The following is an 18,618-nucleotide window of genomic DNA, read 5'->3' as shown; positions in this document are numbered from 1 at the left end:
GATAGTAGTGAACAAACTTGCAAAGGTCCCCTTTTGTAAGGATCTTCTGTTCTAGTGGAGAAAGATAAAAAGAAAACAAATACACAAGGAAACATATACCTTCTGGTAGTGATAAGTTCCATGATGAAAAAAGAAATAGGGTAGAAAGACAGAATGATTGTGTGTGTGTGTGTGTGTGTGTGTGTGTGTGTAAAGGGTTGAGGGCACTGTTTTGAATTGGGTGGTTAATGAAGGCCTCTCTTATTAAGAACTGGGTGAAGCAAGGGTGCCAGTGTTTGGAAAAGTGTCTGGCAAAAGGAACAGCGGATTTGAAGACCTTGTGACAAGAAGTGTGTATACAGAAGAGCACGCAGGGGCGAAGGGAGGCGGAGTCAGGGAAGTGCAGAGCATCAGCTCGCATGAGCCCACTCTGCCTTTATTCTCAGCGTGGTGGGAAGTCATTAGTGGGTTTTGAATGGGAAAGTCATATAATCAGATTTCTGTTTTTAAAGACTCACTGGGGTGCAGTGTGGCAAAGAGAACCCACGCAGGGACAGGGCAAAGTGGGACAGCTAGCTGGGAGGTCATCGACAAACATGACAGTGCCAAGTGGCCTGCTGGCTGCTTCCTCAGTAACCCATTACCCTTGGCCTTATCAGGATACAACTTTTCATGACTCAACCGGGGCTTTCTGGGGGAGGAGGATCAGGGCCACCCTCAAGTCAATAGGTCCTGGAGCGAAAGGTATGGTTGTACAGATTCCCAGCCCTTTCCCACAATTGGCAGGGGCTGGACAGAACTCACCCAGCATCACCAGCCCTAGAGGTGAAGGCTCTTTAGGAAGTACTGGCATTTGAAGACACATCCTCCTGTGTAAGTCCCTGCCTTCTACTCACTCGTCTGCATGCATTGTGAGTGTACGTGTATAACTAAAATGTCAATATAAATTAAAATCTCATATTCTTCAGAATAGTAAATCATTTGAAGTGGTGGTTTGTAGCACCTGCTTCATTGTAATGAGTCCTGAAAATAGCTTGTGATTTTAGCCTCATGTCTTTACTTATTTCTTGTAGGTACCGGAAGAAGTTCTGCCTTGGAGCTTAGAAATTCCTTGCTCTACTTCCTAGGACTGGTACAGAGTTCTTAGGAAGATAGGCTCTTATTAAGGCATAATTTGACTGAGCACCATGAAGGCAGGGACCACATCTGTCTTGTTGGCCTTTGTAAAGCGAATGCCTGGCCTTGTGCCTGAGAAATGGTCAGTGCTCAATAAATGTGTGATTGATGATGAACAAGTGAAAAGCACTACTAAACAAAACCTGGGAAACAGGTGTGGGGTGTCGGACTTTAACTATGCCACTTTATTTTAATGTTTTTTTTTCTTTTTAACAATCCCAAATAGTACAGAACTGTGAAAAGTGAAAGTACCCTACCCCCCTTCCCCCTAAAAAAGAAACCCACGCTTTTCCATTCCCTGGCATACACCAAATAACTCCCGACAACAGTCTGCTGTAAAGCGCCTTGTAACGTGGCCACCACACGGGCGCCAGGAAGGCCCGGGAGACAGGGAGGCGCTCTGGGGACACACCACCTGGAGCCTGAGGGTCTGCATAGAGACATGGTGGCAGGGGTCTTACATTCATCCTGCCAAGCCTTAGCTTCAAAGGTCTTTGCCTTCCACCTTCACTTCCTCTTTCCCTCTTGTCCTCCTGTGCTTTCTCCTTTCTCCACTGATTCCCAAAGTGACGTGTTTTTTGCTCCAATACCTTTACCTTCTGAGAACTCTGCTTCTTGAGGAGAATTGAGCAAGTTCATTCCAGCACTTTCGTCATCTTTTTACAGTAAAGTGAGTGAAAAACTAAAATGTATTTAGCAGAAGTCCCCTGAGGGTCTGGGTGCCATGGACCTCTTTCATATATTTTACAAACTTTCTAAATTTATCATTTCATGAGCACTTCGGGTTAAATTTTCTTTTTACCTTTGTGCAGATATTCACAAATGCTTCCACCATCTAACATGTAGGAAATCCACTTGTGAACATATCTCCGGGAGGCCACCAGTGTGTTGTGCTTCACCTGCACCGTGTATTGGAGTGGGCCGGTGAGCACCTTCCTGCTACAGTGCCACCTCAGAGACACGTGAGTGGAATCACACTCGTGAATGCTTAGTGGCTGCTCTGGGGCAGACACATTCAGGCCCAGGCAGCCGCTGGCCCCTAGGTTGAAGAGGTGGTGGTTTGAAACCCATTTCCACATCATATACTTGTTTGGTGCTTTGCAGTTCTCCAGGGTCAGTACAGACTTGCCTGCTTGAATACATTTCTTGAGGTTCTCACTTTGGATAATGAATATTCCTTTACCTGAAACAGCAAAATAGAAGATATGATATGAGCCTTTAAGGTATGATTACCTAGTGTCATAAGGATTCCAGTGTGCATGTATATGTTGGGAAATGTCACCATTGGCAGCCATTTTGAACAGATCTGGAGTTCATGGGTGGGGTCCGCCAGAAAGGTTTATCTGCTCAAAACAGAGGAGTTTCTTGCAAAGCATAACAGGGTCCATTAGAGCTAATGGGAGAGCTCTGATCTGAGAGCTCCGTGGCCCTACAGTAACGAAGGCTACCTGTCAATCCACTAGTGATGTTCCTGGTAGAGAAAGAGCTTTCCATAACTGGATAGAGAACGAGCATTGGGAGGAGCACTCAGGGCTGGAGGGGAGGACGTTGGGTGCCCAGAGGTGTGGTGACACTTTGATTTTCTCCAGAAAAGTGCCTGAATGTTAGGAAAATGCATGGCAGTTAAATCAAGAGCCACTAAAAGAAGAATTTCTACTATTAAATTCCTGTAGAAAACCCAAAGGATAGACATGTAGTGTTTCTTTGTGTCTCGATACAAGATGCCATGCTGGTGAGGAAATAAAGTTTCTCCCTATTTGCTTTCTGTGCTAGATCCATCAAGAGTAGAAAATCAGGGACCTCTGATATGGGAAAAGCCCCTTTGCAGGAGCAGCCTTGTTGGGTGGGGCCTACAGGAGCAGATAGATGCCCAGGACACCAGCTGAGGCCCCACATCTAGATCCACGAGAGCACCATGATGGCAGCAAAGGCGCACTGGCCATGTGAAGATGTGGAGAAAGTAAAGACTTTGAGTCATAGCCTTGAGCTTCCAACTCTTGCAGCGGAAGAGGGATTTGGGTGAGTTTCCTGTGGACAATCTTGCGGGGCTCACCCAGGAAATACATTAGTTACCTGCCTGCTGCTTGGTTCCACCTCAAGTCACTGGCCTGGAAGACCTATTATCCAACAATGATAAACTTGTCTTTCCAAAGGTAGAAATTATATCTAATGCTTTTAGTCTAAGCATGGACTGTCCTGAGCACACTGATTGATCTTGCTGGCAGCTGCTGCTTAGGTGCTGGTTGCCTAAGTTACTCAGCCCAGTAATCTGAAGGGATATTATCAGGTTCCCTTAAAGTAGGCGCAGTTTAGGGCCAGTTGTGTCGTAGCAGGGGGATAGCAGGAACAGGCGGAAGCCTTCTAGAGACTTGATCAGTGCAGAACAAGCCTCCTCACACATGGATGCACGGGAATACTGCTTTTGTTGGCAAAAGTTATTTTGTCTTTTTTTTCAAAGTTACTGAAGATGAGAGAAGCTGATTTACAATAACTAAAATCACTTAACACATTAAAAAATTTTGTCAAAGTATAAATGAAAGCTATACTTCATTTAATAATTGATAACCTTACTTATAAACATATATTTGAGGAGGTGAATTAGTTGTCAGAAAATTTCTTTGATCACCAGAAAAGAGCCAAAAAGAAGGGAGTATGTTGTTTAGCGGGGCAGAGAGAATGAATGGCTTTAGGGAGATTTCATTTAGATCAGGAAATTTGTTTTCCTAATGAAGCCCATGTCTATATGGTTATTAGTAATAGTCATTCAAGATCAAAACTACCTCTCTCCACTCCGATATGGATTCTGATAATTAACCTTCTCTGCAACTCTCTTTTTCATTTTTTCATGCTTGGATAGAATGTTCACCTTAATTTCTGTTGTAATCTACTAATTACTTTCTAGCTAGCCCAGAGTTCCATTAATTTTTTACTAAAGAATAATTATTTTACCATAATTATTCTATAGTTTAGCTTTTATTGAATATATATGATCAAATATACTCAGCTCTGCAGTGTACTGACTGGACTTCAGCCCTCTGAGCTTCAGCTTATATACCTAAGACAGGTGGCTGCACCACCGCACTAGTGGAGAAGAACTCTGGGCTCTGGCAGACTCACCACAGACTAGTCTTGTAACTTTGGTCAAATTTCTTGATCTCTGTGAGCCTCGCCTTTTCTCTGTAAACTGAAAATAGATATGGATACTGGTCATAGGGATGTTAAGAGTATTCCTTTTAAAAGCTATATGCAAAGACTAAACAGAGGCTACTCTTTGTCCCCATATATAAAAAATTAACTCAAAATGGATCAAAGACCTAAATAGAAAACCTGAAACAATAAATTACATAGAAGAAAACGTAGATACTAAACGATGGGCCTTGGTCTTAGAAAATATTTTATGAATTTGACCCCAAAGGCAAGGGAAGTAAGAGCAAAAAATAAATGAATGGCACTATATCAAGTTGAAAAGCTTCTGCACAGCAAAAGAAACCAACAACCAAATAAAAAAAGCAACCAACTTAATAGGAAAAGATATTTGCGAACAAGAGCTTTGATAAGGGGTCAATATACAGAATATATACAGAGCTCATACAGATATCACCTCACACCAGTCAGAATGGCACTCATCAACAAAACAACACAGAATAAGTGCTGGCGAGAATGTGGAGAAAAGGGAACCCTCCTGCACTGCTGGTGGCAATGCAGACTGGTGCAGCCACTGTGGGAAACAGTATGGAGATTCCTCAAAAAACTAAGAATATAGTTAGCATATGATCCAGCAACCCCTCTTCCAGGCATCTATCCCCCAAAATTGAAACCACTTATTTGCAAAGACAATGGCACCCCTATGTTCACTGTAGCATTATTTACTGAAGCAAAGACATGGAAACAACCAAGCTGTCCCTTGATAGATGATTGGAGAAAGAAGATGTGGTATATATATATATAATGTAATACTGCTCAGCCATAAGAAAAGGTAAAATATTGTATACATGACAACATGGATGAATCTTGAGAATATCATGCTACATGAAATAAGTCAGACAGAAAAAGTTAAGAACCATATGATTTCACTTTTATGTGGCATATAAAATTGAAAGCAACAAGTAAACAAACAAAAACTCACAGAGACAACAGGATGGTGGTTACAAGAGTAAAAGGGGTGAAGAGTAGTTGGATAAATGGGGTCAACTATATGGTGATGGAAGATAATTTACTCTAATTGGTGGGCACACATGCAGTATACAGACGATGCACCACAGAGTTGTTCACTTGAAACCTATATACTTTCATTAACCAATGTCATCCCCAAAATTTTAATTTAAAAGAAAAAGTATCCCATTAAATAATCCATGCACAGTACAGCACAGACTACCTTGGTGTGGGAAGACCTCAGGAAATGCGAGGACAATAAATGTCGTTATTGTTATTATTATCTCTCTGGCTTCCTGTTTCCTGGTCTGTAGGTCCAGATATAGACTCCGTTGAACACCCATAGAATGCTAATCTGAGCATCCTCCAAAGACGTCTCTTCTTTCGTCATCAGAACGAAAACTCATTTTTAGGTTAGCTTCTGCAGCATATAGTGGGTGCAGACTTATTAGTTTTAAACAATCCTCAAATACCATAATATCACCTTTCATGGAGAAAACAATACTCTCCAAACAACCAGATAACAAAAATTTTGTCTTGTTTGTTTAAATATATGTGCAACAATGAATTAAGAGTCATTGTCTGTTCAGCTTTCACACTGTTTGTGAAGTCTGTATTGCAGCTCTTTTGTAAGAAAAGAGAAATACACAATATCAATAGCAGTGTACGGATGGGTGTGGTCTGTAAGTGGACATGGACACTAAATATCACTAAAATTTGAGGTGAATCATGTTTTTAAACATCCAGATTATGAAGTGGTAAGAGAAAAGGATAGTAGAATCTGAACTTCTATAGTCACTGCAGTGATTATAAAAATACTTTCCCAAAGCAGAAGATATTAGACAAATTTCATCACATGTTGCTCAGTTTGAGGCTGCTATTACCTTTCCATGCCCAGCTGCCTTTAGAATGTAGTTTTAGCCCTGGCCGGTTGGCTCAGCGGTAGAGCGTCGGCCTGGCGTGCAGGGGACCCAGGTTCGATTCCCGGCCAGGGCACATAGGAGAAGCGCCCATTTGCTTCTCCACCCCTCCCCCTCTCCTTCCTCTCTGTCTCTTTCTTCCCCTCCCGCAGCCAAGGCTCCATTGGAGCAAAGATGGCCCGGGCGCTGGGGATGGCTCCTTGGCCTCTGCCCCAGGCGCTAGAGTGGCTCTGGTCACGGCAGAGCGACGCCCCGCAGGGGCAGAGCATCGCCCCCTGGTGGGCAGAGCATCGCCCCTGGTGGGCAGAGCATCGCCCCTGGTGGACGTGCTGGGTGGATCCCGGTCGGGCGCATGCGAGAGTCCGTCGGACTGTCTCTTCCCAGTTCCAGCTTCAGAAAAGTACAAAAAAAAAAAAAAAAAAAGAATGTAGTTTTAGAAAGATCTTCAGAATGTATCAAAACAAGTAGCTCTGACTTACTAATATCAATAAACCTGTCATCTCCAAAAGAATATTATGTCATGCTAAGCTAAAGAATGACCCAAGCCCAGTTTCCCATTAAACTACGATCAAGTCTGGTCCTAGCAGCATTAATCCCCATAAATTCACTGAAAACAATTGTTTTCAAGTGGACTATGACGATATCCAATACAGGTATCACTAGTCTGATTATTACTATATGCATATATGGGTTGTCTGTAAAACATAATATGAAAATGAGCCACCATCCTTCGTGTCTGTTGCCAGATTTGACAAAGGATGAAAATCAAATGTGGGAGGAATCAAGATTGATTCTACATGTCAAGGACATCAGTTCTGCTTGAACACTGATTAAGTGATTAATGAAGTACTGCCAGAATTACTAAATCTCTCTGCAGTAAAGTGTTATTACACTTCCCTTCATAATTATAAGTTTAGGGGGGAGAAAAAGGATTGGTTTATTAGAAGTTACTCATAAACTAAATTTCATCTTTTTTTTTTTCTAAATAAAAATCTATGAAAGACAGTGGTTCTGCTTTCTACTTCTGAGATCTTTTTAGGAAAAGATAATTTTAGATTCACCTTTTGGCCCCACATGATAAAATATACTTTTCTAAGAAATGGAAGGAGACTGCTTCCTTGATCAAGTATTAAACTTAAGTTTAGGGTATTCCTTTCATGACTGCATGTAGAATATTACTTCATTCATTCAATAAACATTTACTGAGTGTCGGCTGTATGCTAGGCACTATGTAGAGTGCTAGAGATAGAAAAATTATTTTCCATAATATCTGTTCCTTAAACCTCTATTTATTAGTATGATTGTCTAACCACTATACTGTATACCTGAAACCAAAACAAAATAATATTGAAAGTATACTGTAATTGAAAAATAAAAATAAAAAACATCAAAAAATTCTAATCTCTTCTTTTTACTAAACATAATTCTAGGTGGGTAGAATACAGCTTAGGCAAATCCTTTTAAAATAAATGAAAACAAACAAACAAAAAGCTGTATCTGTTTGTTTTAGAATCATGGGAATTCTCCTAGTTAATGAAAAGAAGAGCATTCTATCTTCTAAAAAAAAACCCCACATTATAATTGCACTTAAAAGACACCCTTAAAAACAAGTGATTTTAAAAGGGAAAAGAAAATAGACCAAAATGTAAGACATTTGACTGGGTTTTCAAGTGATGACATGTAAGAGATGGACATGACCCCTCAGTGTCACCAGACCGTTCTGAGTGGAGGGTGTGTGTATGTACATACTTGACTGTTTTCTAGGGAAGAGACAGAAGAACAGTGCTGGAAGGAATATGGACATGACAGGGAAGACTAACTTTACCTATAAATGCAGAACTTTAGAACTAGATGAGATGGTAAAGCTCATTTAATTGAATCATTCTTTTACATTATCTTTACCCAAATCCATTTTGTTTCAGAAGTTTTATACCCATATATACACAGTGAGGAATACACGTCTAGATCTAGATTTATTTACATACATTCATTAATAACCCAGAAAGAAGACAATAAACTGTTTTTGTAGGTCATTGCAATTTAAAGTAAGAGATTTGCAATTTCAAGCAAACATTTATTGAGTGCCTAATATGGTATGTGTTAGGAACCCTGCAGATAAAAGGGTACACATGTCACAGTGTTTGCCTTCAAGGAACTGATGTTCTCCCTGGGAGTATTTCATGAAATATACAGAAAGAACTATAACTTAATGCCAAAATATATTTTGACATAACAAGTATAAGCACAATGAGGTAGAAGCTAGGGGTAGAAGGGGTCAGTTTGACATAGAGGATCAAAGAAATCTCAGTCCCTCTCTCTCTCTCTCTCTCTCATGCACACACACATACAGACACATACACATACACACACCTATTTTCACCCAACAAACATTGTTTATTAGGGACCTAATATTTGTTACACATGGAAGTACACGGTGAACCAGACTACATGTATGCCTAACCCCATTAGAGAGAGAGTTCGGGGAGTGAAAGAGGTCTATGTATGGAGAGGTGAGGGGTCAGGTAAGGGGGCATCCTGGACCAAATAAATGCCACCAAAGCCCAGAGGTGGTAAAAATAGTCAGCTATAAAATGTCAGGAGCCTAGCTATACTCAAGACTTTGGTAGTCACAGAATATGAAGTTTCAAAGAGGTGATTTGGGGTAATTTCACAAATAACTTGAATTTTTTTAACAAATTTGTGTGTTACTCCTGTTCAGATGAAAGGGAACTTTTGGAACAAGGCATGACTAAAGCTGTGGTACAAAAGGCAAGTCAGGGTGGTGAATCGGGCAACAAAAACATTTACGGAGCACCTACTGTGTGCCTGACATTGTTTTTGGAGCTGAGAATATAGACATAAAGGCAAATGTACAAGTTCTTGCTTCAGAGTTATCATTTAGGTGACACGAGACACTCCATGAGTGGAACTGGAGAACAGTCTGGAGACTAATGCTATGATCCAGCAAGGGTGCTGGGAGGTATCAACTCAACCGGCAGTGATAAGATAGGAAGAGAGGGAACGATTAGACTCCAGCCACTAGAGAGAGAATTCAAAGGGAGAAGAAATGATAGGATTTGGTGATCAACATAATGCGAGGATTCTGGAAAAATTGCAATGACTTGCTTTCTGGCTTCAGGTATTCAGTTGGTTGCAAGATGTCTGCCTACCCCTAGGATACCGTGAGGTTGTAGTCTGAAGCCCAGGGCTACTATTACAGCTTGATCCATCTATTTAAACAGTACTGTTGAGGGACAGGGGGAGGGGGGAGGTTTCTCTTGAGGCCTTCCCACCTCACTTTCAGCATCCCTACTGATCATCCATCTGCCTCTTGGTGTCCTCTTCTGCTTTAAACTGCTCTTCTCTCAGAACTGCTGACAGTTTAAAGTTTTAAGTAAATGAACTATGGTTTGAAGTATTAAGCTAGGTGAGGTTTCTGTACATTTAACAACAAAAAAACCACTTGAAACAAACAAAATAATTCCTAAAGAAATACTTTTTTTTTTTTTTTAATGGTGAATTTAGTCAAGCAAAGGACTTTCTGGTATTTGATAGATTACACCATAACAGTGGCCACCTAATTCAATACACACATGAAGTCAGCCTCTGTGTTGCTCCATGTTAAGAGAACTGGAAAAAAAAATTCAAATGCATGGTTCACATCAAGTGCAATGTTTTCTTTCTTTTTGTTTTTTTCTTCTTTTCCAATTGAGAGGAGGGGAGATAGACAAACAGACTTTTACATACGTCCTGACCAAGATCCTCCTGGCAACCCCTGTCTTGGGCCAGTGCTCTGCCCATTTGTGGCCATGCTTGCAACCAAGCTATTTTTAGCACCTGAAGTGGAGGGTCCCTGGTGCCATCCTCAGCACCTGAGGCCAATGCACTCAAACCAATCGAGCCATGGCTGTGGGAGAGGAAGAAAGAGAGAGAGAGAGAAGGGGGAAGGAGAGGGATAGGGAAGCATATGGTCAGTTTCCTGTGTGCCCTGACTGGGAATCAAACCTGGAACATCCATACACTAGGCCAATGTTCTCCCACTGAACCAAGTGGTCAGGGCCAAGTGCAATGTTTAAGACAAGCTAAGAAGCCACAGCTTACCAACTGAAATCCAATTGCAATCTCCTACCCCATTGCCCTGGGTTTAGGCTTTTCTACTACATCCACTCACACAGTTGGTGCTGGGCTCATATCCTTCCTGCCTTGTCTCATGCCTCAACTCTGCCCCATTCTTTGCTGTTCTGACAAATATTTCAATTTTGGAATGGAAGGCGTTCCATCTGTAACCAGTCTAAAGGTGAGCAGCTTCTCTCAATCTCTCTCTCTCTCTCTCTCTCTCTTTCTTTTTTTTCTTTTTGAGAAGGAAAAGAAGAGATAGAGAGAAGAACAGGCAGGAAGAGAGAGAGATAAGAAGCATCAATTTGTAGCTGTGTCACTAGTTGTTCATTGATTGCTTTCTTATATGTGCCTTCACATATAAGAAAGCAATCCAGGGGACTCCAGCTGAGCCTATGATCCCTTGCTCAAGCTAGAGACCTTGGGTTCAAGCCAGCGACCTTGGGCTCGAGCCAGTGACCATAGGATCATGTCTACGATGCCACACACTTAAGCTGGATGAGCCGGCACTGAAATCAGTGACCTCGGGGTTAGAACTTTGGTCCTCAGCGATCCAGGCTGATGTCCTTTCCACTGTGCCACCACCTAGTCAGGCAGCAGCTTTTCTCCTGATATGTACTTCTTCAGCTACACAAATTTGGGTTTGTGCCCTCCAGTGAACAATGGCTGTGTTCAGATCTGATTGTGTTCCTTAGATTATGCTGTTAGCAGGAAGGGATTTGTAATTGGCGAATCAATTCCCATTCATGGGTGAATGATGCAGAAAATCTGGATTGTTAACGTGACTTTCCAAACCAATAAGCAAGGAATTTGTGATGCTTGCAGTATGTATATTGTACTTGAAAGAACAAAGTCAGAATATGCTTGCTTTTCCTGGTCTTCTCTAATGAATATTTGCATTTGCCCCAAATCATCTGAGATTTGGTTTGTCTCTTAACAATTTGACAGCTCCTAACAAAGCCTGTGACTTCCTATCAATTGCTTTCTATTATTAATCAACTAAAAAGTTCAGTATATTTAAAAATACCTCCTTGTCCTGCCTCCGAACTTCCTTCTCTTCCCCTGCCTTAGCATTGTCCTTGACTTAGAGCCTTCTTTATTCTCCTGCAGCTTCTCAACCTGCATAATCACCACCTCCACAGGCTGGTGGACCCCTCTTGCTAAATCTTTTTATGTATTCTTTTCTCCTTTCTCTCTAATCTCCCCAAATTGTCGCTTCAAGTTCCATGAGGCTCACAGGCAGGGAAAAATGAAACCCAATTTAATCAGCTCCACCAGGTTCTGGTTTTGTGGGGATTCAAATTGCCTGTTACCAACCCCTGTGTGGAGTAGATGAACCCTTTCAGACTGTCCTCGCCACTCCCTGCCAGTCTCCTTCCCTCCCCTGTCCCTCTGTCGCTGTCCATGTCATTTAGCAGTAGTGACCCTTGCAGAAAATCATACTATATCTTTAGAAGTTCTTTGCTGTATCTTACCAATGAATTTTTAAGCTGAGTGGAAAACATATTTCTTCTTTTTAGCTTTTTGTAGTTTATTGCTCTATTATTTTGTCTTTAAGTCTGGAGTATCTAATAGACATTGCTGGTGTAAAAATCATTACTGACAGCAGCTATGTTACTATCTTCCAAACTGTTCAAAATGTACCATTTCAGTCACCAGGGAGCCTCGTTACAAAGAGCAAGTTCCGGCAAGACACAGTAAGACAGAACACTGCTACACTTCTTTTACAAATGCCACATGTTGAAGCCCTGAGGGGAACGTATGATTCAAAGACTTGGTCATCAAAACAAACAACACAGAGAAGAACTCCAACAACAAAGCTACACTGGGAAAGATGTGACATCATTGAAGGCAAAAGTGTTTACAGGAGCTGTCATTTTAACTGCTTTGGGAATATACCCATTTAAAACAATTCATTCACTTAAGTGGGAAATAAAAATTGAAAAGAAAACCAGAGTGAGATGACGTCAGAGTAATGGCGGAGTAGGAAGCGATACCGATAAATCTCCCCCAAAACTCAACAAGATCTTCAACCAGAAACAGAAAAACCTATACTTGGAGCTTCCAGATTCTTCGCAATACACCCAAAGGTATGACTGAGTGAAAAATTGGCTAAATATATAACCAAACCCCGAAGGAAATAGGGAGTAAGAAATGCTCCGCCTTCCTCACTAACCTAAACAGGGCGGCTTTCTCTGGTAACTGTGAATATAGAAACTGAGGCGGGCAAAGGGGGTGAATAGATCCAGGCCCCCGCAGCAAAAACGGCCGAACCAGGCTGTGGCTCAGAGATCCAAGCCGAGGAAAATCTGATCCTGTGGCAACCCGGGCAATACAAGCTAACACTCGCGCCAAACCCAAACAAAGAAAGACAAGCGGAGCGGCCATTTTACCCGGTCTCCTGGTCGGTGCGCAGTTAGTGGAAGAGAGATTTCTTCCTAAGCCGCGGAAGTGGGTGCCCGTGTTGCCCCACGGAGAGGCAGGGTCAGAGGCCTTTCTGTGGGCTGAGGGCAGAGTCTCTGGGCAGCCCCAGCGCCCTGGGAAAGCCACGCACGGGAGGGAGTGAGAACTAATCCCAACGGTGGAGATTTTCCGTGCTGGAGGCTGTTTCACTCAGAGGGAACCACGGCCGGCCTCATATCCTGGTGTGCGTGCGCAGATAACGAGTGAGCGATTCCTCTGAGTGCCTCGGCAGTGCGCGCCCGTGTTATCGCACAGAGGGGCAGAGTCAGGGGCCTTTGTGTGGGCCAAAGCGGAATCTCGGGCCGCCCCAGCGCCTTGCAAAAGCCGCACACGGGGACGGAGCGAGACTCAATTCCAACGCTGCAACTTTTCCCTGCGGTTGGGGGTTTCACTCAGAGCGTGAGACTGCTGGCCGGATATCCTGGTTGCAGACAGTGAGTGAGAGTTTCCTCCAAGCGCCCCGGAAGTGGGCGCCCGCTTGTGTTACCGGACAGACTGGCAGAGCCAGTGGTCTTTGAGTGGGCGGAAAGCCCACCTGATTATGCTAGCAGCTCTGACTGACTGAGCCTTACCCAGAGCCCTGTGCTGAGTGGAAATAGAGTGGGGAGTTGCCAGCAATTTGAGCCTCTTACTATCCAGGCAGAGGCAGCAGCAACCCCATACCTGGACTATCAGGCTACTAATTGAGGAAGGAAAGACTAGGAGAAAGGCTCCAGGAACACGGACTCTCTCACTGTCGGAGCCTATAAATGCTAATGAGCCTCAACTCCCAACGAGAATAAAGCACAATACATGACATTGCCATAGAGACTTATCAACTGCAAACCTCTACCTGAGCGTGCCAAAGGGGCAGAACCCGGGGTACAGAGTCACCAACCAGGAAGAGGGAGAGAAAAGAAAAAGCAAGAAGATAACCTCTCAAAATCAAGAATAATCTACAGACTTTATAACCTATCCCATTTTATTATATTTGTTCGTTTGTTTCTCTTATCTTCATTCTTGAGACTTTTTTTTTCCTCCTCCAATTTGGCCGATTAACTCTCTACCGGTCTTACTCTCTCCTCTCCTTGAACTACACTACCCATAAGTGTTACATCTCCCATTATCATTTCTCTTCTCTTCCTTTCTCTCTATGAGGGTTGCACTCCAAAACCCTTAACTCTCTCTCTCTCTCTCCTTTCTTTTTTCTTCTTTTAGTGGTTCCCTCTTTTTTTCTCTCTCTCTCTTTCTTTTCTCCCTCTATATTAGTTTCTTCCTTTCTCCGTTACATCTCCTCTCATTCAAACCTCAATAACAAACAAATTATCTTATCTGGGACTCAAACCTATGTTTGTGGCATTTTGGGGGGTTTTACTTCACCTTTTTAACTCACTAGCAGTGCTCCCATCCCTGGCTCTCCATATTATCTAGTTCTTGTTCCACTAAATACAATAGTAAGTTTTTAATTTGTCCCCCCATTTTTCCATTTTCCTCTTATTCCTCTCATCATAACTCTTAGAAAACCAACACCTAAAAGCAAATCATTTTATTCTTGACCCAAATTTTTTCCTTATTTGCTTTTTGTGGGTCCATACGCTCTTTTTTTTTTCTTTTTTCCTTTTTTTTTTTTCTTTCTCTCTTTTTTGCCCCTTTATTACTTTTCCCCAATTCAGGCCCTCCATCACAGGCATTGTTTGTTATAACTCACAGTCCACCACAAGATTTTCTCAAGAAAGAGGGGAGAGGAGAGGAGAGGAAAAAAAAGAGGGGGGGAATAATTTTCTTTTTTTAAAAATTTTTATTTTATTTTATTTTTCTTTATTTCATTATTAATTTTTTTTAAAAAAAACAACTCTTTTCGATTTGTTATTTTTTTATTTTTTTTAACTTTTTATTCTTTATTAAATCTCATTAATACTATCAACAAAACCACCCTCAGATGCCATTAAGGAAGAGAAAATCGAATATCATGGATACAAAAGAAAGAGAGGTAACACAGCTAGATGAGGAAAAATCTATGGAGAAAAAATTTAATATATTGGAAACCTTGGAGCTAAATGACAGAGAATTCAAGATAGAAATCCTAAAAATCCTCCGAGATATACAAGAAAACACAGAAAGGCAATATAGGGAGCTCAGAAAACAACTCCATGAACACAAAGAATATATGTCCAAGGAAATTGAAACTATAAAAACAAATCAAACAGAGATGAAAAACTCAATTAACGAGCTGAAAAACGAAGTAACAAGCTTAGCTAATAGAACAGGTCAGATAGAAGAGAGGATTAGTGAAATAGAAGACAAGCAACTTGAGGCACAACAGAGAGAAGAAGAAAGAGACTCAAAAATTAAAAAAAATGAGATAGCCCTACAAGAATTATCTGACTCCATCAAAAAGAATAACATAAGAATAATAGGTATATCAGAGGGAGAAGAGAGAGAAAATGGAATGGAGAACATACTTAAACAAATAATTGATGAGAACTTCCCAAGCCTGTGGAAAGAACTAAAGCCTCAAGTTCAAGAAGCAAACAGAACTCCAAGTTTTCTTAACCCCAACAAACCTACTCCAAGGCATATCATAATGAAATTGACACAAACCAACAGCAAAGAAAAAATTCTCAAGGCAGCCAGGGAAAAGAAGAATACAACATATAAAGGAAGGCCCATTAGATTATCATCAGATTTCTCAGCAGAAACTCTACAAGCTAGAAGAGAGTGGACCCCAATATTTAAAGTCCTGAAAGAGAGGAACTTTCAGCCACGAATACTATACCCATCAAAGCTATCCTTCAAATACGAAGGAGAAATAAAAACATTCACAGATACAGAAAAGATGAGGGAATTTATCATCAGAAAACCCCCACTCCAGGAATTACTAAAGGGGGTTCTCCAATCAGATACAAAGAACAAAAAAAAACAGAGCCACAAGTAAAAGCTCCAAGAAGAACACAATAAAACCAAATTTAAACTGTGACAACAACAAAAAGAAAGAGGGGGAGAAGACGGAGATTAACAGTAGCAAAGGACGATGGAGTGCAAAAGTACTCACAAAATAGTTCGCTACAATGAACAGGGTAGGGACCCTTTTCATTACTCAAAGGTAACCACCATTGAAAAAACCACCACAGAAGCACATGAGATAAAAAAGATAGCAACAGAGGAAAGATGTATGGAATACAACCAAATAAAAACAAAAGATAGAAAAACGAAAGAGAAGGATCAAACAAGACACAAAACTAACATAAAGCAAGATATAAAATGGCAATAGGGAACTCACAAGTATCAATAATTACACTAAATGTAAATGGATTAAACTCACCAATAAAAAGGCACAGAGTAGCAGAATGGATTAAAAAAGAAAATCCAACTGTATGCTGCCTACAGGAAACTCATCTAAGTAACAAGGATAAAAACAAATTCAAAGTGAAAGGCTGGAAAACAATACTCCAAGCAAATAACATCCAAAAAAAAGCAGGTGTAGCAATACTCATATCGGATAATGCTGACTACAAGACAGGAAAAGTACTTAGAGACAAAAATGGACATTTCATAATGGCTAAGGGGACACTGAATCAAGAAGACATAACAATTCTTAATATATATGCACCAAACCAAGGAGCACCAAAATATATAAGACAGCTACTTATTGATCTTAAAGCAAAAACTGACAAAAATACAATCATACTTGGAGACCTCAATACACCGCTGACAGCTCTAGATCGGTCATCCAAACAGAGAATCAACAAAGACATAGTGGCCTTAAACAAAACACTAGAGCACCTGGATATGATAGACATCTACAGGACATTTCATCCCAAAGTGACTGAGTATACATTTTTCTCCAGTGTACATGGATCATTCTCAAGAATTGACCATATGTTGGGCCACAAAAACAATATCAGCAAATTCAGAAAAATTGAAGTTGTACCAAGCATATTTTCTGCTCATAAAGCCTTGAAACTAGAATTCAACTGCAAAAAAGAGGAAAAAAATCCCACAAAAATGTGGAAACTAAACAACATACTTTTAAAAAATGAATGGGTCAAAGAAGAAATAAGTGCAGAGATCAAAAGATATATACAGACTAATGAAAATGACAATACGACATATCAGAATCTATGGGATGCAGCAAAAGCAGTGATAAGAGGGAAGTTCATATCGCTTCAGGCATATATGAACAAACAAGAGAGAGCCCAAGTGAACCACTTAACTTCCCACCTTAAGGAACTAGAAAAAGAAGAACAAAGACAACCCAAAACCAGCCGAAGAAAGGAGATAATAAAAATCAGAGCAGAAATAAATGAATTAGAGAACAGAAAAACTATAGAAAAAATTAATAGAACAAGGAGCTGGTTCTTTGAAAAGATCAACAAAATTGACAAACCCTTGGCAAGACTTACCAAGGAAAAAAGAGAAAGAACTCATATAAACAAAATACAAAATGAAAGAGGAGAAATCACCACGGACACCGTAGATATACAAAGAATTATTGTAGAATACTATGAAAAACTTTATGCCACTAAATTCAACAACCTAGAAGAAATGGATAAATTCCTAGAAAAATACAACCTTCCTAGACTGAGTCAAGAAGAAGCAGAAAGCCTAAACAGACCTATCAGTAGAGAAGAAATAGAAAAAACCATTAAAAACCTCCCCAAAAATAAAAGTCCAGGCCCTGACGGCTATACCAGCGAATTTTATCAAACATTCAAAGAAGACTTGGTTCCTATTCTACTCAAAGTCTTCCAAAAAATTGAAGAAGAAGCAATACTTCCAAACACATTTTATGAGGCCAACATAACCCTCATACCAAAACCAGGCAAGGATGGCACAAAAAAAGAAAACTACAGACCAATATCTCTAATGAATACAGATGCTAAAATACTAAACAAAATACTAGCAAATCGAATACAACAACATATTAAAAAAATAATACATCATGATCAAGTGGGATTCATCCCAGAATCTCAAGGATGGTTCAACATACGTAAAACGGTTAATGTAATACACCATATCAACAAAACAAAGAACAAAAACCACATGATCTTATCAATAGACGCAGAAAAGGCTTTCGATAAAATACAACACAATTTTATGTTTAAGACTCTCAACAAAATGGGTATAGAAGGAAAATATCTCAACATGATAAAGGCCATATATGATAAACCATCAGCTAACATCATATTAAATGGCACTAAACTGAAGGCTTTCCCCCTTAAATCAGGAACAAGACAGGGTTGTCCACTCTCTCCACTCTTATTTAATGTGGTACTAGAGGTTCTAGCCAGAGCAATCAGACAAGACAAAGAAATAAAAGGCATCCATATCGGAAAAGAAGAAGTAAAGGTATCACTTTTTGCAGATGATATGATCCTATACATCGAAAACCCCAAAGAATCCACAAAAAGACTACTAGAAACAATAAGCCAATACAGTAAGGTCGCAGGATACAAAATTAACATACAGAAGTCAATAGCCTTTCTATATGCCAACAATGAAACAACTGAGAAGGAACTCAAAAGAATAATCCCCTTCACGATTGCAACAAAAAAAATAAAATACTTAGGAATAAACATAACAAAGAATGTAAAGGACTTATATAATGAAAACTATAAACCATTGTTAAGGGAAATCGAAAAAGATATAATGAGATGGAAGAATATACCTTGTTCTTGGCTAGGAAGAATAAATATAATCAAGATGGCTATATTACCCAAAGCAATATACAAATTTAATGCAATTCCCATCAAAATTCCAATGACATTTTTTAAAGAAATAGAGCAAAAAATCATCAGATTTATATGGAACTATAAAAAACCCCGAATAGCCA

The 18,618-nt window shown here is 40.4% G+C and overlaps 1 protein-coding gene across 1 annotated transcript in view; it reads right to left on the bottom strand.

Moving 5' to 3' along the window:
- Nucleotides 1-18,618, bottom strand: part of PLA2R1 (phospholipase A2 receptor 1) — a 131,931-nt gene that overhangs the window by 101,671 nt on the left and 11,642 nt on the right. The window contains 1 exon segment of the mRNA XM_066279856.1: nucleotides 1,958-2,338. Within this exon segment, the coding sequence (XP_066135953.1) occupies nucleotides 1,958-2,338 (381 nt within the window).

Source organism: Saccopteryx bilineata, chromosome 5 (assembly GCF_036850765.1).
Source record: "Saccopteryx bilineata isolate mSacBil1 chromosome 5, mSacBil1_pri_phased_curated, whole genome shotgun sequence".
NCBI classification, from domain to species: Eukaryota; Metazoa; Chordata; class Mammalia; order Chiroptera; family Emballonuridae; genus Saccopteryx; species Saccopteryx bilineata.
Note: the sequence above shows the minus strand (reverse complement) of the source record. Positions and strands in the feature narration are given on the sequence as shown.